Genomic DNA, 22,209 nt, shown 5'->3' with positions numbered 1-22,209 from the left:
CCTCGGAGCCACTTGTCTATAAAGTCCAAACAAGAAGCCGCACCGCTCTTAAAAACGCATCTAGGAACGCTACACAAACCACAGGGGATAACGAGGAAATTGGAGATATTCCTCAGAACCCAGAACCTACTCCAACGAATATCTCCGGGGGCACCACGGCACCAGGTCCCGAACAGGAATCTCCCTCCTCTCTTCACAACAAAGTTGTAGGGAGAGAAGACTGGAGAATACCGATCATGGATTACATCCTAGAGGGAAAAATTCCACCCAACAAGTGGGAGGCTCGAAAACTCAAAGCTTTAGCAGCAAGATACTGTATAATCGAGTCAGCCCTCCACAAACGAAGTGTCTCCGGACCTTACCTAAAATGCGTTCACGGCCTAGTAGCTATGAAACTCATGAAGGAAATGCACGACGGTTCCTGTGGAAACCATTCCGGAGGCAGAGCCTTAGCCATCCGAATAAAAAGACAAGGCTACTTCTGGCCTACCATTATCGCAGATTGTGAGGTCTACTCCTCATCGTGCGACAAATGCCAAAGGCATGCACCGATCATACACCAACCAGCGGAAAAGCTGTCTAACATATCAGCTCCCTACCCATTCATGAGGTGGTCTATGGACATTATAGGTCCATTAGTACCTTCAGGGAAAGGAAAGAAGTTACTAAACCTCCTGGTCCTAACCGACTACTTCACGAAATGGATTGAAGCTGAAGCTTTCCAACAAATAAACAGATTCGAGGTCGAAGGATTTGTTTGGAAAAACATCGTATGCAGGCATGGCGTCCCATACGAAATCGTAACCGACAATGGAGGACAGTTCATATCCCACGACTTCAAAAGTTTCTGCGATAAATGGAACATCCGCCTCACCTTCTCATCACCTCGGCGACCTCAAGGGAACGGACAGGCGGAGGCTGCCAACAAATCAGTTTTAGCAAACCTCAAGAAACGCCTAGGAGCCCAAAAGGAGCTTTGGTCGGAAAAACTACCCGAAGTACTATGGGCCTGCCGAACCACCCCACGAAAAGCTACAGAGGAAACTCCCTTCTCCTTAGCTTACGGGATGGAAGCTGTCGTCCCAGCAGAAACCACCGCAGGTAGCCTCAGACGGGAGCTCTGCACCTCAAATCCCGCAGCTAATAACCAGCTCCTGATGGATAGCCTCGACCTGATCGAGGAAAGACGAGACCAAGCCTTGCTTCGCATTCAAAATTATCAGCAAGCAATGGCACGACACTACAATTCCAAAGTAAGGCCCCGACAGTTCGCCGTAGGGGACCTAGTGCTTAGGAAAGTGTTCGAAGGAACAAAGGAACCGGGAGCTGGAAAGTTAGGAACCAACTGGGAAGGACCCTACCGAATTATCCACATAGTACGACCCGGAGTTTACAAACTCCAGAAGGTACGAACCGGGGTACCTGAAATCCGATCGTGGAACGCCACGAACCTCAAAAGATACTATCATTAGGTACCTAAAACCCCTGAACTACGTTTGGCTTGATCCCTTGACTGGGTACGTAGGCAACTCCGTCATGAGTGCAGCCCCAACCTCTTCTCACCAACCTCCTCACCTAAGCCAAAGGGGCAGGTGTTACCAAGAACACTTAGCCTAAAAATAGTTACTGTGTAAATAATCTGAATCATGTATTCTCTGATATCTGATATTAATAAAACGATTGATTCAGTTTCATAAACATCAAAGGTCTTAAAACCCTCCAAGAAAATTTAGGTCCCCCTAAATCGGGACCTAAGCTCAACAATCTCGAATACATTCAGGTCCCTAAAAACCTGAACCTAAGGTCTTAAAATCCTTAATACACCCAAAGGTCTTAAAATCCTTAATACACCCAAAGGTCTTAAAATCCTTAACATAAACCAAGGTCTTAAAATCCTTAACAATCAGGTCCTAAAATCCTTAACATAAACTAAGGTCTTAAAATCCTTAACAATCAGCAAGGTCCTAAAATCATAATCAAAACCAAAAGGTCTTGAAACCCTTATCAAAATCGAAAGGTCTTAAAATCCTAAAGAATCAGGAAAATCCTGAAATTCCTCAATTCCATCCGTTAAACTTCAAAGGCCTCGAAGTCCTTCGAATTAACTCAGGTCCCTATAAATCTAAATCCAGGTTCCTACGAACCTGAACAACCAGGTCCCAGAACCTTTCGAATCGGACTCAGGTCCCCGAGCTAAAATCAAGAACTTCTCTTTAAGGTTATCACGACCGAATATCCATTAAGCTAAATGCTTATCATAAATAAAGACTAAAGGTCCTAATCCGACTCAACGATGACGGCACACAACTCATCTGAGATTCGCAATCACTATGATTAAATGAAACGAGGTTAAGTTCAAAAACTTAAAACAGAAATAATAGCCACGATTTAAACATAAGAAAGGGTTTAAAAACCTCCCCAGGCTATTGAAATCCAGCAAGCGTTAAGGTTTAAAGGCCTCCTCAGGCACTAAGTCACAAAACATAACGAAACAAAGCCCTTAGGCCGAAGTCTTAAAAACACAAAACATAAAGTTAAAAGAGCCGTAGCTCTCAATCTTCCTTCTCTTCCTGAATCGGATCACCAGCACCGGCAGGAACTCCCTCATCGACCACATTGCCGTCACCTCCTATTGCTGCCTCGACTGGAGCTAAGTCAGGAGCCATCAAACCCAAATTAGAGCCATACTCCCCAGAAAAGGATGGATTAAACATGTTAATCTCGAAAGTACCTGAACTCTCCGAGATCTGGGGAAGAGGAAGCTTGCTGACCGAGAAGTCAGAGACTTGAGCCTTCTCATACGCAGTTGTCGCTTCTGGTAATAAGGCCACCAATTGGTTGTACTCCTCTTCAACGCTTTGGATCTTGTTGTTCAGCATATCCTTCAAGAGGTCGGCATTAGCTTGGAGCTCCTGAGCGTACACCAAAGCGTCGACCTCATCTTTCTTCCTAGCAAACTTCTCCTTAACACAGACCAGGATCTTGCCGTAAGCTTCGGCGACTTCTTTCTTCCCTTCCCTGACAGCCAGCTTGACTTCAGCTTCCTTGTTCTTCTGGCTATCCCGGGATGAGGCAATGAGCTCACGTACTTGATGCTCAGCTATCTTTCGAGCAGCCTCTAAATCATTGATCCTCCTGCTCTTCACCTGGATATCGAGCTTTTGACTCTCGATCTCTCCTTGCTGAGCATCGGCCTTCGAGCCTAGCCTCGTCACTTCGGCTTCGAGTTCAGAAATTCGAACCCGGGCTTGGTCAAGATCGGTTTTGGCTGCCTTAACCATCTCGGTAACCTCAGCAAGTTCACCAGCATTGGGGGCAGCACACAGAGCATTCTCAAACCTGAGCTGGGCCCTGTTAACAGCCCCAGCCAACTGCAATAAATCCAAAGAAAATATATATATATATCATCGTCTCCAAAGAATGTAAACAAATAACAGATAGAGATCACGTACCTGACCCATACAGTGGGCAATATCGAGATACTCATCTCGGTTAGTCAGGTCCTTGAGCGCTGGAAGGGGACATCCCACGCTCTTCAGGTGCCTCATTATCGCAGCTAGGCCCCAAGAGTCATCCAGGATCGACCCAGGCTTCGAATGGGTAAAGCTCCACCCAACAGTCCCTCCTCTAGAGGACGAGGAAGAAGAACGGATGGAAGCTCCGCCCTGATCGATCCTGGGCCTCTTGTGTCTCGACGGCTCGATCTCAGAGGTACCCTTCGGAGCCTGGTAGTCAGCCTCCGGCACCTGGACCTCAGGGAGAGGAGCAGCATCCTGAGCTACAACCTCAGTTGGAGTAGTCTCGACAACAGGTTTGGATCCTCCGTCGTCCAAAACTTCCTTCATTGAGATAAGGAACGATCCTCCTTGGTTCCTGTCGCTTCCACGAGAAGCACTGGCAGCTTTAGAGGGGTTACCCCTAGAACGGAATGACGGTCGCAGAGTCATGTCACCTGGCTGAGACTTTTCAGTTCCCGAAGCACTAGCACCAGTTGAGATCGATACAACCGAATCGCCTGCCGAAACTGGAACAATGGAAATCCTTAAGTTTAAAAACTTCAAAGCGATAAAATCATTGAAAAGGTTCTGACAAGAACTCACTCTCAAGGTTCTCAGCAGGAATGGGATCTTGGAAAGAGGCGTTGTAGGTATCTGGGAATCTGGCTGCACTTATTCGAGAAGTGGTGTAGGCCACCCAGGTACAGGGACTCTGTTGCAACTTGCGGTATAGAGCCCTGGTGAGCTTGGTAGAGAGCTTCGGGGGATCTTCGATTTCTGCAAGTAAATCAGAGCAAAAGGTTACTCGGCCATAAATGAATAAAACAAAAAAAAAATATCCCTAGAATTCCTAACCAGATGGATTAGTCCAAGTGACCCTAAGGTTCCGACCCACAGGAACCGTCGAAGGATCAACTTTAACGTAAAAATACTTCTTCCTCCAGTCATCATCACTACTAGAGAATCTGAAGATAACATGATTGGGACGACTAGGGAGGTAGTAGGTCCCGGTACCACCCTCCTTAGAGGCGCTTTCCTTCAGGGAAAAGAGGCTCATAAGTTCGGTAAGACCGACGCTAACCCCCTCCTCTTTGGACCTAGTGATAAAGCCGTTTATCACCCGGATAACCGAGGGACAGAGTTGGGAAAGGGCTAACTGATAATGATCTAGTAGATCAAGCAGTAGGGTCGGAAGAGGAAATCTCAAGTGAGACTTGGAGATGTACTTCTCATGACAACAGAACCAACCCTCCGGAGCGGTCTCGGGGGTTTCGTCAGAATTACAGGCACGGCCAAGCTCCTTTTGGGCGAGAGCTTGAACCATGAGGTTAACCACGTCTTGATTTTTCAGCAACGAAGGCGAGTGAGGACTGCTCCCGCTAGAATCGTCTTTCTTCTTCCGTTTAGAAACTCTGGTCGCGATTGCCTCCCTGGCTGTCTTTTTCCCCTTCCTCATCTTGGCTCCGATTTCTTGCTTAACTTTCAGTAGTTTAGCTCCAGAAGCAGAGGGAGGCATCCCGGATTCCCCGGAACCTTCTTTCGGATGATCCATAGTATGGGAAGGTTAAGGAGAAAATCGATTGCAAGGTTTGGGAGAGAATTTGCAGAGAAAAGTAACGAGGAAGATAAAATCGCAGTAAAATAAAGAGAGAGAAGTTACCTTGAAAACCGAACGGAGGCGTGGAGAAAGTGGAAGGCTAGCAGTTAATGTTCACCGCTTTATATCCCATCACCTCTCGAGATTCGGAAAAGTCATTTCAAACCCTCTCCATCTGAACCATAGATTCTGCCAAACGTAATAAAGACCGTTAGATCGAGTAAGCTGAATCTAAATAGGATAAGAACTAATCATTATCTTAACGAAAAGATAAGATCGATAGCTAGATTCTAGCTTCCGAGACAAAGGATTTTATTCGGAAGCTGGGGGCAACTGTTGGACCCGAATATGACCCTCAGGTGAGGTACCGATAAGCGTGAGCTAGCATGTGGGTTGCGATAAGCCCATCATAACAAAGGGAGCTGAAAGCCGAGCTGACGACTGGACCTGGGAGACATCATAGCAGAGGTCACGACAGAAAGTGAGCTAACACCATAAGAGACTCGGTCAAGAGGAGCCTAAAGCGAGCTCCGTAATTGAAGCCAAATATCTAGGAGAATAGTTGAAGGGTTGCCAACGAAACCTAGACTATATAAAGATGGAGAAGATAAAAGACAAAGGGGATCTCTTTTCCATATATCAACTTTTGTACTAGATTAAAAGCATTACGTATTCTTTAGCAGTCACCTCAAGATACATTCCTTTGTATTCATCATCTTTCAACTCATCAATAAAATCATATTCATTCTTCAAGTTTATTTACGGGATTCAGCCCACGATTCTCATTCATCTCTCTTGACCTAACCTAAATCTAAGAAGTGAAACCTTGTCTCTCACAGTTTACATGTTCTAATTAAACTTGAGCGAGGGCTCCGGTAATATTCTTTTTTTTTTCGCTCAATATGATAATCTTTTTCCTACAAGGTTTTCTAGGATGTGTCTAGAAATCGGACAATTTTTTTTTTTGTTTAAATGTGATTTTTTACAACATAAATATAAGTTGGGTACACAATTTTCATCTTGGCAGCTAATGGTTAGAGACCGTCTCCTATTATCTTGGCAGCTAATGTTTGACAAAAAAAAAAAAGAGACCGTGTCCTATTATAATATTTTGTTTCTTATAAATATAACCACGGCTTTGAATGTTGTTCGTAAATAGTCAAGAAACCGCTAAGCGGTGGGCAATTGATTACTCAACACATAACATATAAAACGCTCAATCAGAGTTCTATTTTACTATTTAGAGGATATAATATTGTACAATTTAATATACTATAATATATAAATATTAATTTTATAATATTTTATTATCAGAAAATTTTAAAACATAACATATTTAAAACTATAATTGATAACATAAGAATTTTATATTATATTAATATTCTAATTTTTAGACGGTTTAAAAACTATTTTCCATTATGTAGTGCTTGGCTGCTCAATTTTTTTTACAACACTGGTTTTTAGTAAAGATTTTGTAATTTATAGTCTTGTAGCTATAGTCTTGTAGAGACAAAAACCAAAAGGACATTAGTAAAAAAAAAAGAGTTGCGGATACATTCCTTCGTTCGTTTTAAACCAAAAATGAAATTTTAAGAATAATTGTAATAATTACTTGAAAAAAAATATTATACTATGTTTTTTGTTTTTTGGTGGAAGTGTTAAGAATATATAATATGTTTTGTCCATATATAGAATCGAGAAGATAAAGAGACTTACGGCACGGGTGTCGGTGGCAACGGCAGTAATAACAAAGAGGAGAATGAAACTGATGATAAACTCAAGAGCAAAGGCTTGTCCAACACTAACAGAAGGAACAGTCACACCTCCCGACATGAAAGGATGGAAAACTGCTTTGAGTGCGAATGAAGCGCAAATGGAAGCTGAGACTTGGGCCGCTATGTAAGCAGGTACTTGGGCCCAAGGAAAGTGTCTTAGAGCTGCGAATGCTATGGTCATTGATGGATTTAAGTGAGCCCCTGATATGTGACCAGTTGAGAGAATTATGATCATCACTGCGAGTCCTGCGCACGCTGCGTTACCGATTAGGGTTTCAGCTCCGTCGTATTTTTGGTTCACGATTGGACCGGCTGTCGCGGTGAATATCAAGATGAATGTTCCCACGAACTCGGCCCCGAGCTGTATCACACACACAGGTACAAATTAGCCATCATCAAGTGAAGGTAAGACCGTTAGAGGGATAGATCATAGACGTTTTTTGTGTAATAAGGAAAATAAAAGTGTTTATGAAGATTGTTATGAAAAAAAATGTTTATTTGTCCGAGAAATTCCCTAAAATAGATCTAAATTTTTTTTTTCCACAAATATAGACCTTAAGAATAAAAATGATCAAAATAGACTTAAATGTTTTATCAAAAGAAGTAAATATACACTTATACACGTAGGATTAATTAATCTAGACATTAGAGTTTAGAGTTAAGGAGTGGAGTTTAGGGTTTATGGTTTAGGGTTTAGAATTTAGGGTTTAGAGTTGAGAAGTGGGTTTTGGGGATAGGATTTCAAATTTTTAAAATTAAAAAAATATTAAAATTTTCAAAATTAAAAATACTATTTTGGTCATTTTAGTTTTTAGGGTCTATTTTTGTGACAAAAACTTTAAAAAATCTATTTAAGAGAATTGCCTATTTGTTTTGCTCCTGACTGGATCGGTTGCGGTTGCGGGAGCGCATGGACGTTGGTGGTTGTGTTTTCTAACGGTAATAAACGATTTGTATGACTGGCAAAACGGTTAAAATTGGTACGTTTGTAGAATATTTATGACTGTTTAATTATGATACTGTTAGTAATTTAAATATATTAAATATAAAATGTATATTTATTTTTTATTTATTATATTTTAATTTTAAAGTTAAAGTTAAAATTAAAATATTTAAAATATTTTTATATTTATTTATTCATCCGTAAACGCTAACAAGAACCAACTTTTGATTTTAAGAGGTTTAGAGCGGTTTAGAATCAAATTACAGCATTTATGTGATTGTTGCGAAACTTCGATAATCGTTAAACAACCGCAAAAACTACGTTTGTAGGTGGTAGCAAAAAAAAACAGCCAGGCCCTTAATCCATGACAACCAGTGTATACTATAGTGAACACACTACTATACTGAAGCTGATACAAAGCAACTATGGTTCTATCTGAGGGATCGAAGTTTATGTCAAAGAAGTCACATAAATAAATCATGTTTTACAACAAAATAGTTACCAACTCAACCCTAGCTGGTGGTAAATTGCCAACATAGTACACTGCAGAAGACATCGAACACCCTAGAGTAATATAATTAACACATGAAAAAATAAAGAAAAAGAATTTAACTGTATTGTGTTATTCTAATTTACTCTTTTTTCTCTAGAGTAACAAAAAGGCGAAGAAAACAAAATCCATTCCCAGCGCAAATGAGACAAAATATTCTATAAAATACTACTTTTCAGAAATAATTTAATCATAAATACAATAACATTTGAGCGTATAATTTATTGATTATTGTTAAAGGTTTTAGTATTTAGGGGGTAGAGTTGGATGTATATTCTATAAATGTTTTATAATTCTATTAATGTTTTATAAATTATTTTAAACAACTATAACTGATTTAAGATAGTTAATTTGGTTTTTATAACAAATTTAAGATATTTATGAAAATATTTATTGTTAAGTGATAAAGTTAAAAAATGATATCAAACGTGTAGTAAAATTGAAATTTTTCCGGAAATATTCGTTTACCTCTTTCATCATGATTGGCTCTATCTACTTTATTAAAATAGAATTACAAATAAGAAATACCCCTAAAACTTACAATTTAATTACATTACAATATCATTGAAGTAATTAATAAACTTAAATCTAAACTATTTTTTTTCCTAAATCTATTCAACAACAAATTCATGATAAATATTACACATAATGCATATTAATACTATAAACCTTAATATGTAAAGTAGAATTTTTTTCCATATATTCGTGGGTATAATCCTTTATATCTGTTTAGGGTTTAGGGTTTAGAATTTAGGGTTTAGAGTTGAGAAGTGGGGTTTTGAGGATAGAATTTCAAATTTTTAAAATTAAAAAAATATTAAAATTTTCAAAATTAAAAATGCTATTTTGGTCATTTTAGTTTTTAGGGTCTATTTTTGTGACAAAAACTTAAAAAAATCTATTTAAGAGAATTGCCTATTTGTTTTGCTCCTGACTGGACCGGTTGCGGTTGCGGGAGCGCATGGACGTTGGTGGTTATGTTTTCTAACGGTAATAAACGATTTGTATGACTGGCAAAACGGTTAAAATTGGTGCGTTTGTAGAATATTTATGACTGTTTAATTATGAGATATTGCAGTTTTTTAATGAAAAATTATCAAAATTAAAAATTTATAACATTATAAAATAATCAAAAACATACTATTATGATTAATTATAATTATTATTATGAAATAAAATTTTAACAATATTACATTATTAATTTACTTTTGTAGTTTAAATGAAAGTTATCATGTCAATAAGATTTGCTTTGAAGATTTATATTAGAACTTTTTTTCTTAATGTATGTATATATTTTTATATATGTATGTACTTATGATACTGTTAGTAATTTAAATATATTAAATATAAAATGTATATTTATTTTTTATTTATTATATTTTAATTTTAAAGTTAAAATTAAAATATTTAAAATATTTTTATATTTATTTATTCATCCGCAAACGCTAACAAGAACCAACTTTTAATTTTAAGAGGTTTAGAGCGGTTTAGAATCAAATTACAGCATTCATGTGATTGTTGTTAAACTTCGATAATCGTTAAACAACCGCAAAAACTACGTTTGTAGGTGGTAGCAAAAAAAAACAGCCAGGCCCTTAATCCATGACAACTAGTGTATACTATAGTGAACACACTACTATACTGAAGCTGGTACAAAGCAACTATGGTTCTATCTGAGGGATCGAAGTTTATGTCAAAGAAGTCACATAAATAAATCATGTTTTACTACAAAATAGTTACCAACTCAATCCTAGCTGGTGGTAAATTGCCAACATAGTACACTGCAGAAGACATCGAACACCCTAGAGTAATATAATTAACACATGAAAAAATAAAGAAAAAAGAATTTAACTGTATTGTGTTATTCTAATTTACTCTTTTTTCTCTAGAGTAACAAAAAGGCGAAGAAAACAAAATCCATTCCCAGCGCAAATGAGACAAAATATTCTATAAAATACTACTTTTCAGAAATAATTTAATCATAAATACAATAACATTTGAGCGTATAATTTATTGATTATTGTTAAGGGTTTTAGTATTTAGGGGGTGGAGTTGGATGTATATTCTATAAATGTTTTATAAATTATTTTAAACAACTATAAATGATTTAAGATAGTTAATTTAGTTTTTATAACAAATTTAAGATATTTATGAAAATATTTATCGTTTAGTGATAAATTTAAAAAATGATATCAAACGTGTAGTAAAATTGAAATTTTTCCGGAAATATTCGTTTACCTCTTTCATCATGATTGGCTCTATCTACTTTATTAAAATAGAATTACAAATAAGAAATAACCCTAAGACTTACAACTTAATTACATTACAATATCATTGAAATAATTAATAAACTTAAATCTAAACTATTTTTTTTCCTAGATCTATTCAACAACAAATTCATGATAAATATTACACATAATGCACATTAATACTATAAACCTTAATATGTAAAGTAGAAATTTTTTCCATATATTCGTGGGTATAATCCTTTATTAAATAATGTTTATTACATTTTTCAAAATTTTATTGTTAATGAAATCAAATAACAATATTTAAATAATTTAAAAGATATACCGTATTTGGGAATAAAAACTTAATAATGAGAACATATTTAAAAAGATCCATTTTACTTGATAATTCTAAATTTGTACCTGATTAAAATTTTCAAATAACCAATTTGACTAATCTATTTAATTGACGATATTGTTTTAAATATATATAACTAAAATTCTATTAGAAAATTATTTTTAAATTATGTATGATATTACATATGTTCAATTGAATTTTACCTTAAATTATTTTTCTTTAGTAAGGATTTGATATATTCGATTTGGTAATAACATGTACATTTAAGTATTAGTATTAAAAAATTAAAAACATCTAAGATTTTTCTTATGAGAAAATTGTAATAGGGAAAGTTTCAAAAGAATATTCTTCAAGTTATGTATGTAAAGAAAAACATTTAGACAAGATAACAATGTTATAAAAAAAAGTTCATATAAAATAAAAATCCTACATATAATATTTGATAATAATATAAATAGAAGAAATGCAGTTACTCATTCTAACAAATTACTCATTTTAATAAGTCTAATATAAATATTTTACTAAAAATGCATGACGAATATTTATATATCGGGTTAAGAAATTAAAAATTAAGACTACCTATATAACAGGTTGAAAATTTAAATATAGTTATCATTTATGAACAAAAATCTATCAAAACATCTCAAATATTATTTTCGCATATATATTTTAGTTTATAGAAAACACACACATAAACTAAAAAATATATTTTAATTATTATGCGTAATGTCATAATAAAAAATACATAATACGTGAAAAAATAATTATATATAACATTATTTATAGAAACACAAAAGTATATTTCTAAAAAATGAAAAAGTGGTTTCTTTTTTTTATTGGGAACCCAATTGTTGTGAATAATTCTTTCCAACGCGTATCAAACCCGATCAATGAAAAACTATTAGCATTTCCTTTACCACTAGCCAACTCGATATCAGGTAAATAGAAATGATATTGGTTAAATAAAAACAAATATTCGCGTGATATTTACATTTACAGTTATAGAAATCATTTTACTTTTACTATTAGTGAAATTATGTAACAGCAAAATATGTATTATGTGATGTATTTTCGTCACTATTTGATTATAATTTTTATAGAGTCACCATTTTATTATAATTTTTATAGATTATATAATGGTGTAAATATTTTTTAGTTACATTACGTAAATAAAAAAACACTCGTCCGGTCGGACGGGTCCAGCTCTAGTTTAAGTTGAATTGGGAGTATATATTTTCATTCTATAATCTGTTACTCTAATCGTGCTATCTATTCATACTCAAATCTTATTCATATAATAATTTTTTTGTCGTAGAAAATATTGGTTTTCTACTGGTTAATGACGTAAAGACGCGAGTAGTGATCAATATTATTAAAACATAAACATGACCTATTGATACAGTTGTGGTCTAACTATTTTAATACAATTATTAAAATTTCTTATTAATCATTTAAGATAAATATTATACAAAGAAAAACATATATATGATTCAAAACACAAATATAAAAATTAAATTTCAACAAAAACGTAAAACAAAATATATACCCGCCCTGGTCAAAATCTAGTTTGCATTTAAAACAAAATGCAAGTTCCATTCGTGCAGACAGTAAAACGCTCACAGACATAACAGAACTATACATCATATTTTTTTTTGTATGAATGTTTTTTTCGTTTTTTTTGTATGAGTGTTAAGAATGTAACATATATGTACATAACTGATTTGTACATGTACATAACATATATGTATATAACATAATATATATACATATATATATATATATATATATTTTTTTTTTTATCATCTGATATTTTAACTAAAGAACACAAACTTACAGATCATGACAATGGAGATTACCACTCCAAACAAAAGATCTAGAACCTAAAAACTGACAACAAGCCGGCGATTAGAGGATACACTAATCCCAGAGACAGAAGCCGGCGGTTGAATTATAATCAACCCCAGAGCCAAAACTAACATAAGCAAAGTTCATAACTACACTAGATGAGAATCAAACCGAGTCCTGAAAACTCGACACCAGCTCGTTAGCTTTAGGATAACCGTCGCTGTAGATTGCGTCTTCATATGTCTTCTGATCCACTGAACCCCTCCCAATCCAACCAAAACTCGCTATTGGATTTTAAGAGGGCACACCACGCGCCTTAACAGCGCCTCCTCTCCACTTGTTCATCCAGCTCCAACTATGACTTACCATTGGACTCTGAAACGGTTCACCCTGCGCCTTCCACGCGCGTCCGATCAAACATGCAATACTAGACACGATCGAGCTCACTACAGCCGGTAACCATAACCTAACCACCACAACCCATAGATCTGATGAGATCGAGTCTGTGGAGTCCGATCTCAAGTCTCCCCGCTTCAATCCGAAAACTAAAACTTTCGACCAGATTTAAACCCATCTATACTAAGAAAGAAGACTAAACAAGTAATAAAAGGTATCTACCTTCTCCCGTAACCAACAGCATGAAGCCATGGCCGGAGAAGATAGAGTAACGACGGCGCTTCTTTTCTCTCCTCGCTTGCTTTTTTTTTTTGACAATTTTGATGAGAAGAGTACTTTTTGTAAACATATATATATATATATATATATATTTTGTTAAAGGGGTTAAGAATGTATATGATAAAAGCAAAAACTAAAATTGACGTATATAGCTGATTTGTATCCGTCATTAAACAAAACCACTACTACAAATACTTTTTGTGACCGTTTTTATTATCGTAGAATATAAGAAACCTTTATATGCAACTTGTGTGTTTATTTAACCTTTAAAAAACTTGCGATGATTAAATAAACCAATTAAATGCCATGTCATCGAGTGAAGACTACTACGTTTTACTGTTTTGTGTGTTTTCCCTTACAAAAACAATATTCTAGCATATATAATTATAAGTGTTCAAAAAAAGAAAAAAAAAAAAGCATATATAATTATAAGATCCATCCATAAATTGAAATATGACGGGAGTCAGCATACACTGAATAATTTAATTTGACTTGGATTTAGACTATTATTTATCTTTATTGTTAGATAATTTTATTTTATCTGTTTTTACATTTTTCACTTTTTTTCTATTTGAAAATTTTATTTTATTTTCGGTTGCGATTACTTCTTCATGTCGTGTTATTCTTTATATACTAAATCACAAGTCGTCTAACGATGAATCAAAATTAGACATGTAGCAACGCAAAATTTTTAAAAAATAAAACAATTAACATTTATTCAAAATTGATTTTGAAACTTCACATAAAAAAATGATTTTTTAAAAGAAATCTAGATCCCTAAATTTTCTCATACTATAACCTACACAAATAAAGAAAATAGTTCTGTAACTTTTTTTTTGTTTACCTTTCTATGTTTTTTTTTACTAAACTGCTAATATCATTAATGATTGAAAAGATTTACAGAAATTGCAACCCTTTACTCTTCCTTAAGAAAAAAAAAACAATAAAAAAAGAAAGAGAGCAAGAGCATCTTCAAAGCTAGGAACCGACAAGAACTACCAAAACAAAAAATATTAATATTATAATAATTTATTTACTTTTATTTTTTTGTAAAAAGAAAAACCAATAACCAACTGAAACATATATAAGTAAGTTTCGAAACCGCATCTTACAGTAATTGTTTTAGAACCTTCTCCTTTCTCTTTCATAACTTTTTATTATCTTACTTTATTTTATTCAGGAAACTTATGTTAAGAACCTACGGTTAAATATGCTTTAAGATATACAACCAAAGCTTGGCCAATATTATCACAGCAATAGCGACATCAGTCTTATATTTTCTCAAATGATCTCATTCACGTTCAAAATTAATTTCCCCACTTTAAACAGTTTTTCTATGTAATTTTTTTTATCAACTAATTTAGGTACATGACCAATCAAGCTCGAACACATGATATTTTGTTATAAACGGATCCAATCAAAAAATTAAATGCAAGAAAAATGGTTTTAACAAAAAAAAATTGATCTTTTTGGTTTGTTTTTAGATCCCTAAATTGTCTCTCATCGCTACTACCACTTTCACGTCATATATAACTTCCAATGACACGAAATCAAACGGTATAATCCTCAATAACTTGTTTTTTTTTTCTATTTGCCTTTCTTTTTCTTCTCCATGTTTCATATTCTCGATAAAAATATCTCAGTTTTTCAATGCATCAACGAAAATCAATACATGTTTGTGACTACTCTATTTATATTTGTTTTTTCTAATTTGCTTGAATCAAATATCATTTGATTCTTTTATCGTGATTTAGATAGAAGATGTCACTTGTATATACTGGTGTTTTAATGTTTATTTCTTCAAAGAAAAAACAGAAAAATCAAAGCAGTGTTTGCAAATAAGGTAAAAATAAATAGATTCACTCTACTGTCGAAAAACCGGCTATTTACCAATCAACTTTTATTGCTTTTTTTAGAAAGTAAATATGTCAATCAAAAAGATTAAATTTATTGAAAGTTTATAGACTGTTTGCATGTTTTGAAAATGTTTCTAAACGAAATGAGTAAACAGGTGATTAGATTAGTATACTGTTAACCTGAAAATGTAATACAGTGAAACTTCTATAAATTAATAATGTTGAGACTATACCAAAACTATAATTTTTTTATTAATTTATAGAGATATTAATTTATCGATATACTAACTGAACAAAAAACTCAATTTGGGACTATAAAATTATATTATTTTAGAGATTTTTAGTGTATATTAATTTATAGAGTATTAATTTAAAGAGATTATACTGTATTTTAATTTAGAGAATTCTTTTTCCGGGCCCAAACACTAGTAAATTATGTGACTAGTTTGTGTCTATGGAGAAAGGTATCACAGCATGGGGTGTAGGATATTTGGTTAATTAGGGTAAAAGTCTAGCCCATGGAGTGCAATTTACCTTTATGTAAGTTCCTGAAACTTTTGAATCCACCGTCTAATTTCACGTATCCAATTATATGCAGCAAAGTGTAGGATTTTCCCGTTAAGGATGTCAATAACTTTTTTGCAATCATTTTCGATTAATACCATACGGGTGTAACCTTTCAACCTATTATTTATATTGAAAACATCATACGGGGTTACGTCACATTTGGAGGAGATTATAGGTATTTTCTTAATTTCTTCATTTTTTTAGGGTTTTAAACCAATTCACCCAGAAATAAAAAAGGAGGCAAATAAGATTGCAGACAAATTGGCAATATCTATGTTACCAAATATTCTACGTACCAACTTTATTCACAAATCTTCTACATGAAGATTATGTACTTTCAAGGTTTTTATAAATGAAATTAGAGGTTAAAAAATAGGTTAAAAGGATAAATAAGTATCATTCTTTGGTAACTAAAATTTTAAGTGTAAGATCGAATTGTGACTTCGTCAGTATACCTATATTACATAGATTTGTATTAATTAATAATGTCTCGATCTCATTATCTTTTACCAAATGACATAATCCCCTATATATTATTTGAGAAGCATTACAACTTTTTTTTTGTAACCTCGTGTCATCACTAGGATAATTTTTAGATACATTAGAGAAATATGTCGGTCCATAATTATATAATAAGCTATTTATTAAACTAACAATAAATTCATCATTAATGTATTTTATTATTTCCTTAAATAAAATTTACGGAATTGCCTAATGTGGCTAAAGTATATATGGCAATTAATGATTTTGAATAATAAAGATTTGATAAAAAAATAGTGTATCTTCTATCATATTTGTTTAATTTTAAACTATTAAATAAATTAAACAACCACAATAACCATATAATGAAAATTTATATTTTTCTGTATATGTTATATTTTGAATTTTTAAAAACGCATATAAATTACTAAAACTGTTAAAAGTCTCACATTCAAATTTTGTGATTCATGGTTTAAAATTTTTGTCATGTCAAAATACAAATGATTACAAAATTATATAAGTAAAAATCCTAATTTAATTAATTATTAAAATTAATATATATACATATATCATTATAAATTAAACTATAAACCATATAAAATACATAAATATTTTAGTTTCAAAATTTACTTTGAACAATTTTTTTGATAAAAGTTTTGAACGAACATTGACAACTTATTTTTTAAAAAATTATAAGTTACTAAAACTATTAATCTCATAATGAAAATTTTGTTATCAGTAATTTAAATTTTTTTCTATAAAAGATACAAATGATCAAAAAAACTATATGAGTAGAAATCATCGTTTAATAGACATTAATATTAAAAATATAATATGTATGTTAGTATCATTTAAATTTAATTACATATTCTATCAAATATAAGAAAATTTTTTTTGGATTAATAAAAGGGCAAATCTCCAAAATATCATCTTTTTAAGTTTATATCACAAAAAAAACACTCAAAAACTAAAATGACCAAAATAGCACCTTTCTAAGCTTATCCTTTGAAAATTTTAATTTTTTTTATTTTTCAAAATTTGAAATCTTATCTCCAAAACCTCATTTCTCAACTCTAAACCCTAAACCCTAAACTCTAAACCCTAAACCCTAAACCATAAACCCTAAACCCTAAACTCTAAACCCTAAACCCTAAACTCTAAACCCTAAACCCTAAAATCTAAACCCTAAACCCTAAAATCTAAACCCTAAACCCTAAACTCTAAACCCTAAACCCTAAACCCTAAATCCTAAACCCCACCCTTTAACTCTAAACCATAAGTTTGTGACTTTTGATAAAACATTAAGTGCTATTTTTGTGACTTTTGACCTTGAGTGCTAGTTTGGAAACATAAACTTGATTTAGTGCTATTTTTGTCTTTTTCTCTTAATAAAATTGATTTATATGTTTACACTAATTTAATTATATATTTAATAGTTACTGACTTTTAATTATTTAATATATATTTATTATTTCATAATATGTAAATATATTTAATACATATAATATTTTTTATATATAATATTCATTCCGCTCAATTAACCTATTTATTGTTATTTATCCATAGAGTATTCCAAGGTTTTCACACAAAAAAAGGTTTTCACATAATCGGAACAAAATATTGGATATATATTTTCCTTAAAATGAAAAAAAAGAGAGTCATGTACCTTGCGAGTAAGGGAGGCACCCGGAGAGGGAAAATCGGTGAAGCACGTGTCGTGTTGACCCCAAGGGTTTCCCATCATTGGCAAGCATTTGCATGGAGGTATCGGTTTCCGATGATCGAACGACATTGAATCAACTCTCATCCCCGTGATCAACGGTCCTCTCGGGGTTCCTGGCTTCGGCGGAGCGGTTACCGCCACCGCACCCATTTCAGCCTCCGGCGGAGACATACTAACCTTTTCGGGTAGTTTTTTTTTGTATTTTATTTTGAAGAAAATACTTTTTTTTTTGGTTTTTTTGTAGGAGGGAGATAAATTTAATAGAGACGAATTTTACATGATTTGACGTTTATAAATTTGGGTTCACTTGTGCTTCAAGTTTTGCCAGTACTAGTTTCACCAAACACAAATTAAAACCAGAGTCACAAATGAATGAAAATGGATCTGGGACGTTAATTTAAATGCTTGTAAGGATTTTTATAAAGCTGTTAATTACTACGTAAGAAGAAGAATATGAACGAAGATAGCCACCTCTCACAAAACCAAAGTCAAAAACCGGGTCTTATAAAAAACAAAGGCAACGGAAACATATGTATGCATACGTTAACACTGAACAAAGACTAATCCTCAAATCTGTTGTTCTGAAAGAAAAGAGAGAGATGTCGGATGAAAGGTTTGGTTAATGCTCGAGCTTAAGTTATATTTATAGGGTTAATTTCATAATATACATATTGAGAAAAGAAATGTAGAAAGTGACAATGTATTATTTACACGGTAAGATGTGATATTTGGCCAGAAAACAGAGTTTTTGTTTATATTAACTATTTCTTTATTTTCTGATCAACTTTTTGCGCAAGTGATCGTGAACAAATAAGATGACACACATTCCATTCTTTTGAATTTAACATAGACATTTTATATAAAAATTTATAAATAGTATGTTAAACAATAATAGAATAAGATAAATAATTTATATTTCTAGCATACCAATAAACATGAAGAAGAAAGAGGAGGGAAGAGGATGGAAGAAAAAGAAGAAGAGGAAAAAGAAGAGGAGGAGAAATAAGAGGAAGCAATAGAGCGAAGGAAGAGAGAGGAAAGTGTATGAGGAGAAGGGAGGAGGTTAAGAGAGAGGAGGTTGAGGAGGAAAAAGATGAGGGAGGACGATGAGCAGGAGAGAGCGAAAAAGGACATGGAGGAAGATGATGAGAAGGGGAGGGAGGAGGGAAGGGAAGGAGGTGGAAGAAGAGGAGGAAGGCGGTGGGGAAAAGAAGAGAGAGAGAGAGAACCGGACCTCGTGGTCTGGTGGTAAAGGAACCTCGGCTGAGGTGCCCGTCATCACGACTTCGAGTCCCGGCCATACCGGATTTAACATCCCTTCCGCTGGGGCGCTGGACCCCCTACGGGGGATAGTTGGGACTGTGGCTGCCCAGATACCAGAGTTATCAAAAAAAAAAAAAAAAAAAAAGAGAGAGAGAGAGAGAGGAGAAGGAAATAACATACTATAGCATTTTTATAAATTAGAATCGTTATATCATTAATACTTACAATATATTACAAATGAATATATATATATTGGTTTTGAAAGAAAACAAGTGCGAGAAAAAATATTTTTGCATTAGATCTAGAATCTTGTAATTTTGTCTTTATAAAATCTAAACTAGTCAATTAATATTAATGGTATTCAACTATTACTATTAACATAAATCCTCATATCCATTATATTTGTATAATTCAAAAAATATAGTATAGTATATGAAATACTTTGATTCATCTTTATATTTTTTGAAATATATATCCGTTTAAAAAAAAGTTATAATATATGTGAAAAATGTAAATAATTTTTAAATATAATAAATTGTTTATACAAATTATGTCAGAAAGATTAAAGGTAACTAAATAGAGATGTGATAAAAAAATTTACTAACAATTTATAAAATAAAATCAAGATTAAGAGATGAGAGTTCGAGAGAGAACCAAACTAGTGACTACACATGTTTTCCTTCCAACAAAATAAGGCTATTTTCGTTAATCTACTCATATAATATATAATACTAAGTGTTTTACTGCATCATGTACATCAATAAAAATTTTGATATAAATTATATTTAAAAATAAAATTCATTAATATTTTAGATTTTATTATTTTCTTACCAATATAGTTAATATAAATTTGATTTAATTAAAAATAAAATTAAGATAAAATAAATAGTTTTGTTTATTTAAAATTATATTTAAGAATAGATATGTATATGTTTAAAATTATAATCTTAGATATATTTTTTCTATCTATTTATTTTTGTTAAAATATATTAACTCAACTTGTATAAAATTAAGAAAAATAATTGATATAAAATTATATAATTAGTAAAAATTAAAACTAAACCGTATTTCTAAAACTTTGTAGATACACAAAAGAAACTAATGAAACTATGATTAAAATTTAGAAATTGTTGAAGATTTTTTTTGTAATTAAAAATGTATAATTACAAAAATAGAATTAAATAATATTTTAAAATTTGTTAAAATATTTTTATATTTATGTTATTATCTTATTTAATGTCATATTTAAATATATATACTTTAATGATGATGTATAAGTTATTACTATATTTTTGCACTGTTTGAGTCTCATTTGAGGTTTTTGAGTTAGCGTCAAACCATGCCTAGCATTTATTTTCTGCATGCCTAATCAACTGGATCCGTGTAATTCTTCGAAACGGTTTGTGACAACTCATCCCGCCCACTCGGAATCCAGCTCACAGTTTTGCAGGGCACCGACCTTAACCCCTCATCGTGGGAAGAAACGCCTCCACATCCACTGGTAGGTTATTGGTGCGCTTGGCGTTACTCGAACCCAAAACCTCATCCTTTAACAACACTCCTCTAAGATGAGTTGACAACTCATCCTGTGAGAATATTGTTAAAGGGTGAGGTTTTGGATTCGATGAACGCGAAGCACACCAACAACTTAATTATGGAGCTAGAGAGAACTCAAAATGAAAGGATTAGGGTTGGTGCCCTGCAGAGCTGTGAGTCTTGAGTGGGTTGTCACACGGTTAGTCGTCACAAATTTTCCCTAGATACCAAATAATTTATTAACTCTGGATCTTAAATTTCGTTCTTTCTCCATAGCAAATAATCCAAGTTGGTATACATGCTCCTTGGTATACATGCTCTCTGACGCAGTTAAACGCGTGCGAAAGATAACATTTATAATACTGGAAAAGTCGTTGAAGAATGCAAATTCAAGATAATACTTATCTGTGTATTTAATGTACGTAAGATCTTGTTCTTAGTGTACACATAAATTTGAATAATAGTGAATCGAAATCAACCAATTAAGTTTATTTTGACAAACATTAGAAATAAAGAAACAAAATCAAATTATCCGTTATTATTTATCCTCTTTTTAAATACAGACTTATAAAGTAAATAATTAGAAAACGATTCATTGAATAACTGTCTCCATACTCTTTGTGCTTTTGTGCATTAAACTACTTTATAACGACAAAATTAATAAACATATTTCTATAATTGATTGTATGTGACAATAATAGTATAGCTGGTGAAATGTTAATTGATAGTATGTAATATATCGCTGGTGAAACGTCAATTGATAGTATATTAGTATGTAATATAAGTATATATACTAACAAGTCTCAAGTGAAATATATTTTTTTATCTTTCTCCTCTCACTAAAATACAAATCTTATATTTGAAATCTTACGCGGTCGGTGATATCTTGCACATTTGCATTGTTTTAACTCTTCATTCTCGCATATTTTGATCATTTAGATTAGGGATTAAGCATTTTAATTTCTTTTTTTTTGGCATTGCATAAGTCTTTATCAGGTGTTAGAGTGTCCATTGGAGTTCTTGGAAATACTTGTAAGCATTTGGGATCAAAAAAGGAGTGAAAAAATGTTGTTTGAGCGAGCAGAGCACCAGAGCGGGTTACGGGAGCGACCTACGACACCCGCTCCAGACGAAACGAAGACAGCGCGACCTCTTGCACCGGGGTGAGACACCCGCTCCGAGCTCAACCTCTCGTCGACAACTTTCGAGAAGTGGAGCGACCTGGTGGAGCGACATCATGAACCCGTGCGCGACTTGAAGACGTGAAGATGGCGTTTAGAGCGACGTCCCGCAGCAGGATTATTAACCCGCTCCAG

General features: G+C 33.1%; 2 protein-coding genes across 5 annotated transcripts; both read right to left on the bottom strand.

The window, feature by feature from the left end:
• Nucleotides 1-2,313: 2,313 nt before the first annotated feature.
• Nucleotides 2,314-6,095, bottom strand: LOC111209434. Of its 4 annotated transcripts, XM_048760895.1 has the most exons (4): nucleotides 5,158-6,095; nucleotides 4,101-4,274; nucleotides 3,453-4,024; nucleotides 2,314-3,371 (listed from the first exon to the last, which is right to left on the bottom strand). In XM_048760895.1, exons 3-4 carry the CDS (start codon nucleotides 3,945-3,947, stop codon nucleotides 2,553-2,555), a joined length of 1,314 nt encoding a protein of 437 aa, XP_048616852.1. In that variant the 5' UTR covers nucleotides 3,948-4,024; nucleotides 4,101-4,274; nucleotides 5,158-6,095; the 3' UTR covers nucleotides 2,314-2,552. The 4 variants fall into 4 exon arrangements, with proteins under 4 accessions (XP_048616852.1, XP_048616854.1, XP_048616851.1 ...); XM_048760897.1 differs by lacking the exon at nucleotides 5,158-6,095 and having other exon boundaries at nucleotides 2,314-2,644; nucleotides 2,732-3,371; nucleotides 3,453-4,486; XM_048760894.1 differs by lacking the exon at nucleotides 5,158-6,095 and having other exon boundaries at nucleotides 4,101-4,483.
• Nucleotides 5,227-18,265, bottom strand: LOC125588425 (probable aquaporin NIP5-1). Its single transcript, XM_048759762.1, has 3 exons — nucleotides 18,038-18,265; nucleotides 6,811-7,230; nucleotides 5,227-5,325 (listed from the first exon to the last, which is right to left on the bottom strand). Exons 1-3 carry the CDS (start codon nucleotides 18,263-18,265, stop codon nucleotides 5,227-5,229), a joined length of 747 nt encoding a protein of 248 aa, XP_048615719.1.
• Nucleotides 18,266-22,209: the final 3,944 nt, after the last annotated feature.

The sequence above is a fragment of the Brassica napus genome, chromosome C6 (assembly GCF_020379485.1).
Source record: "Brassica napus cultivar Da-Ae chromosome C6, Da-Ae, whole genome shotgun sequence".
NCBI lineage: Eukaryota > Viridiplantae > Streptophyta > Magnoliopsida > Brassicales > Brassicaceae > Brassica > Brassica napus.
The sequence above is the reverse complement of the archived record's forward strand: the minus strand, read 5'-3'. Positions and strand labels throughout refer to the sequence as shown.

Excerpts from the sequence above, each read along its gene's own strand:
- LOC111209434 (XM_048760895.1), bottom strand. The coding sequence starts at position 3,947 with ATGACTCTGCGACCGTCATTCCGTTCTAGGGGTAACCCCTCTAAAGCT. Across the intron at positions 3,372-3,452 it reads TTGCCCACTGTATGGGTCAG|TTGGCTGGGGCTGTTAACAG; the intron begins GTACGTGATCTC and ends GATTTATTGCAG.
- LOC125588425 (XM_048759762.1), bottom strand. The coding sequence starts at position 18,265 with ATGTCTCCGCCGGAGGCTGAAATGGGTGCGGTGGCGGTAACCGCTCCG. Across the intron at positions 7,231-18,037 it reads GTGCCTCCCTTACTCGCAAG|CTCGGGGCCGAGTTCGTGGG; the intron begins GTACATGACTCT and ends TGTGTGATACAG. Across the intron at positions 5,326-6,810 it reads TTGCCACCGACACCCGTGCC|ATTCAGCTTACTCGATCTAA; the intron begins GTAAGTCTCTTT and ends TATCCTATTTAG.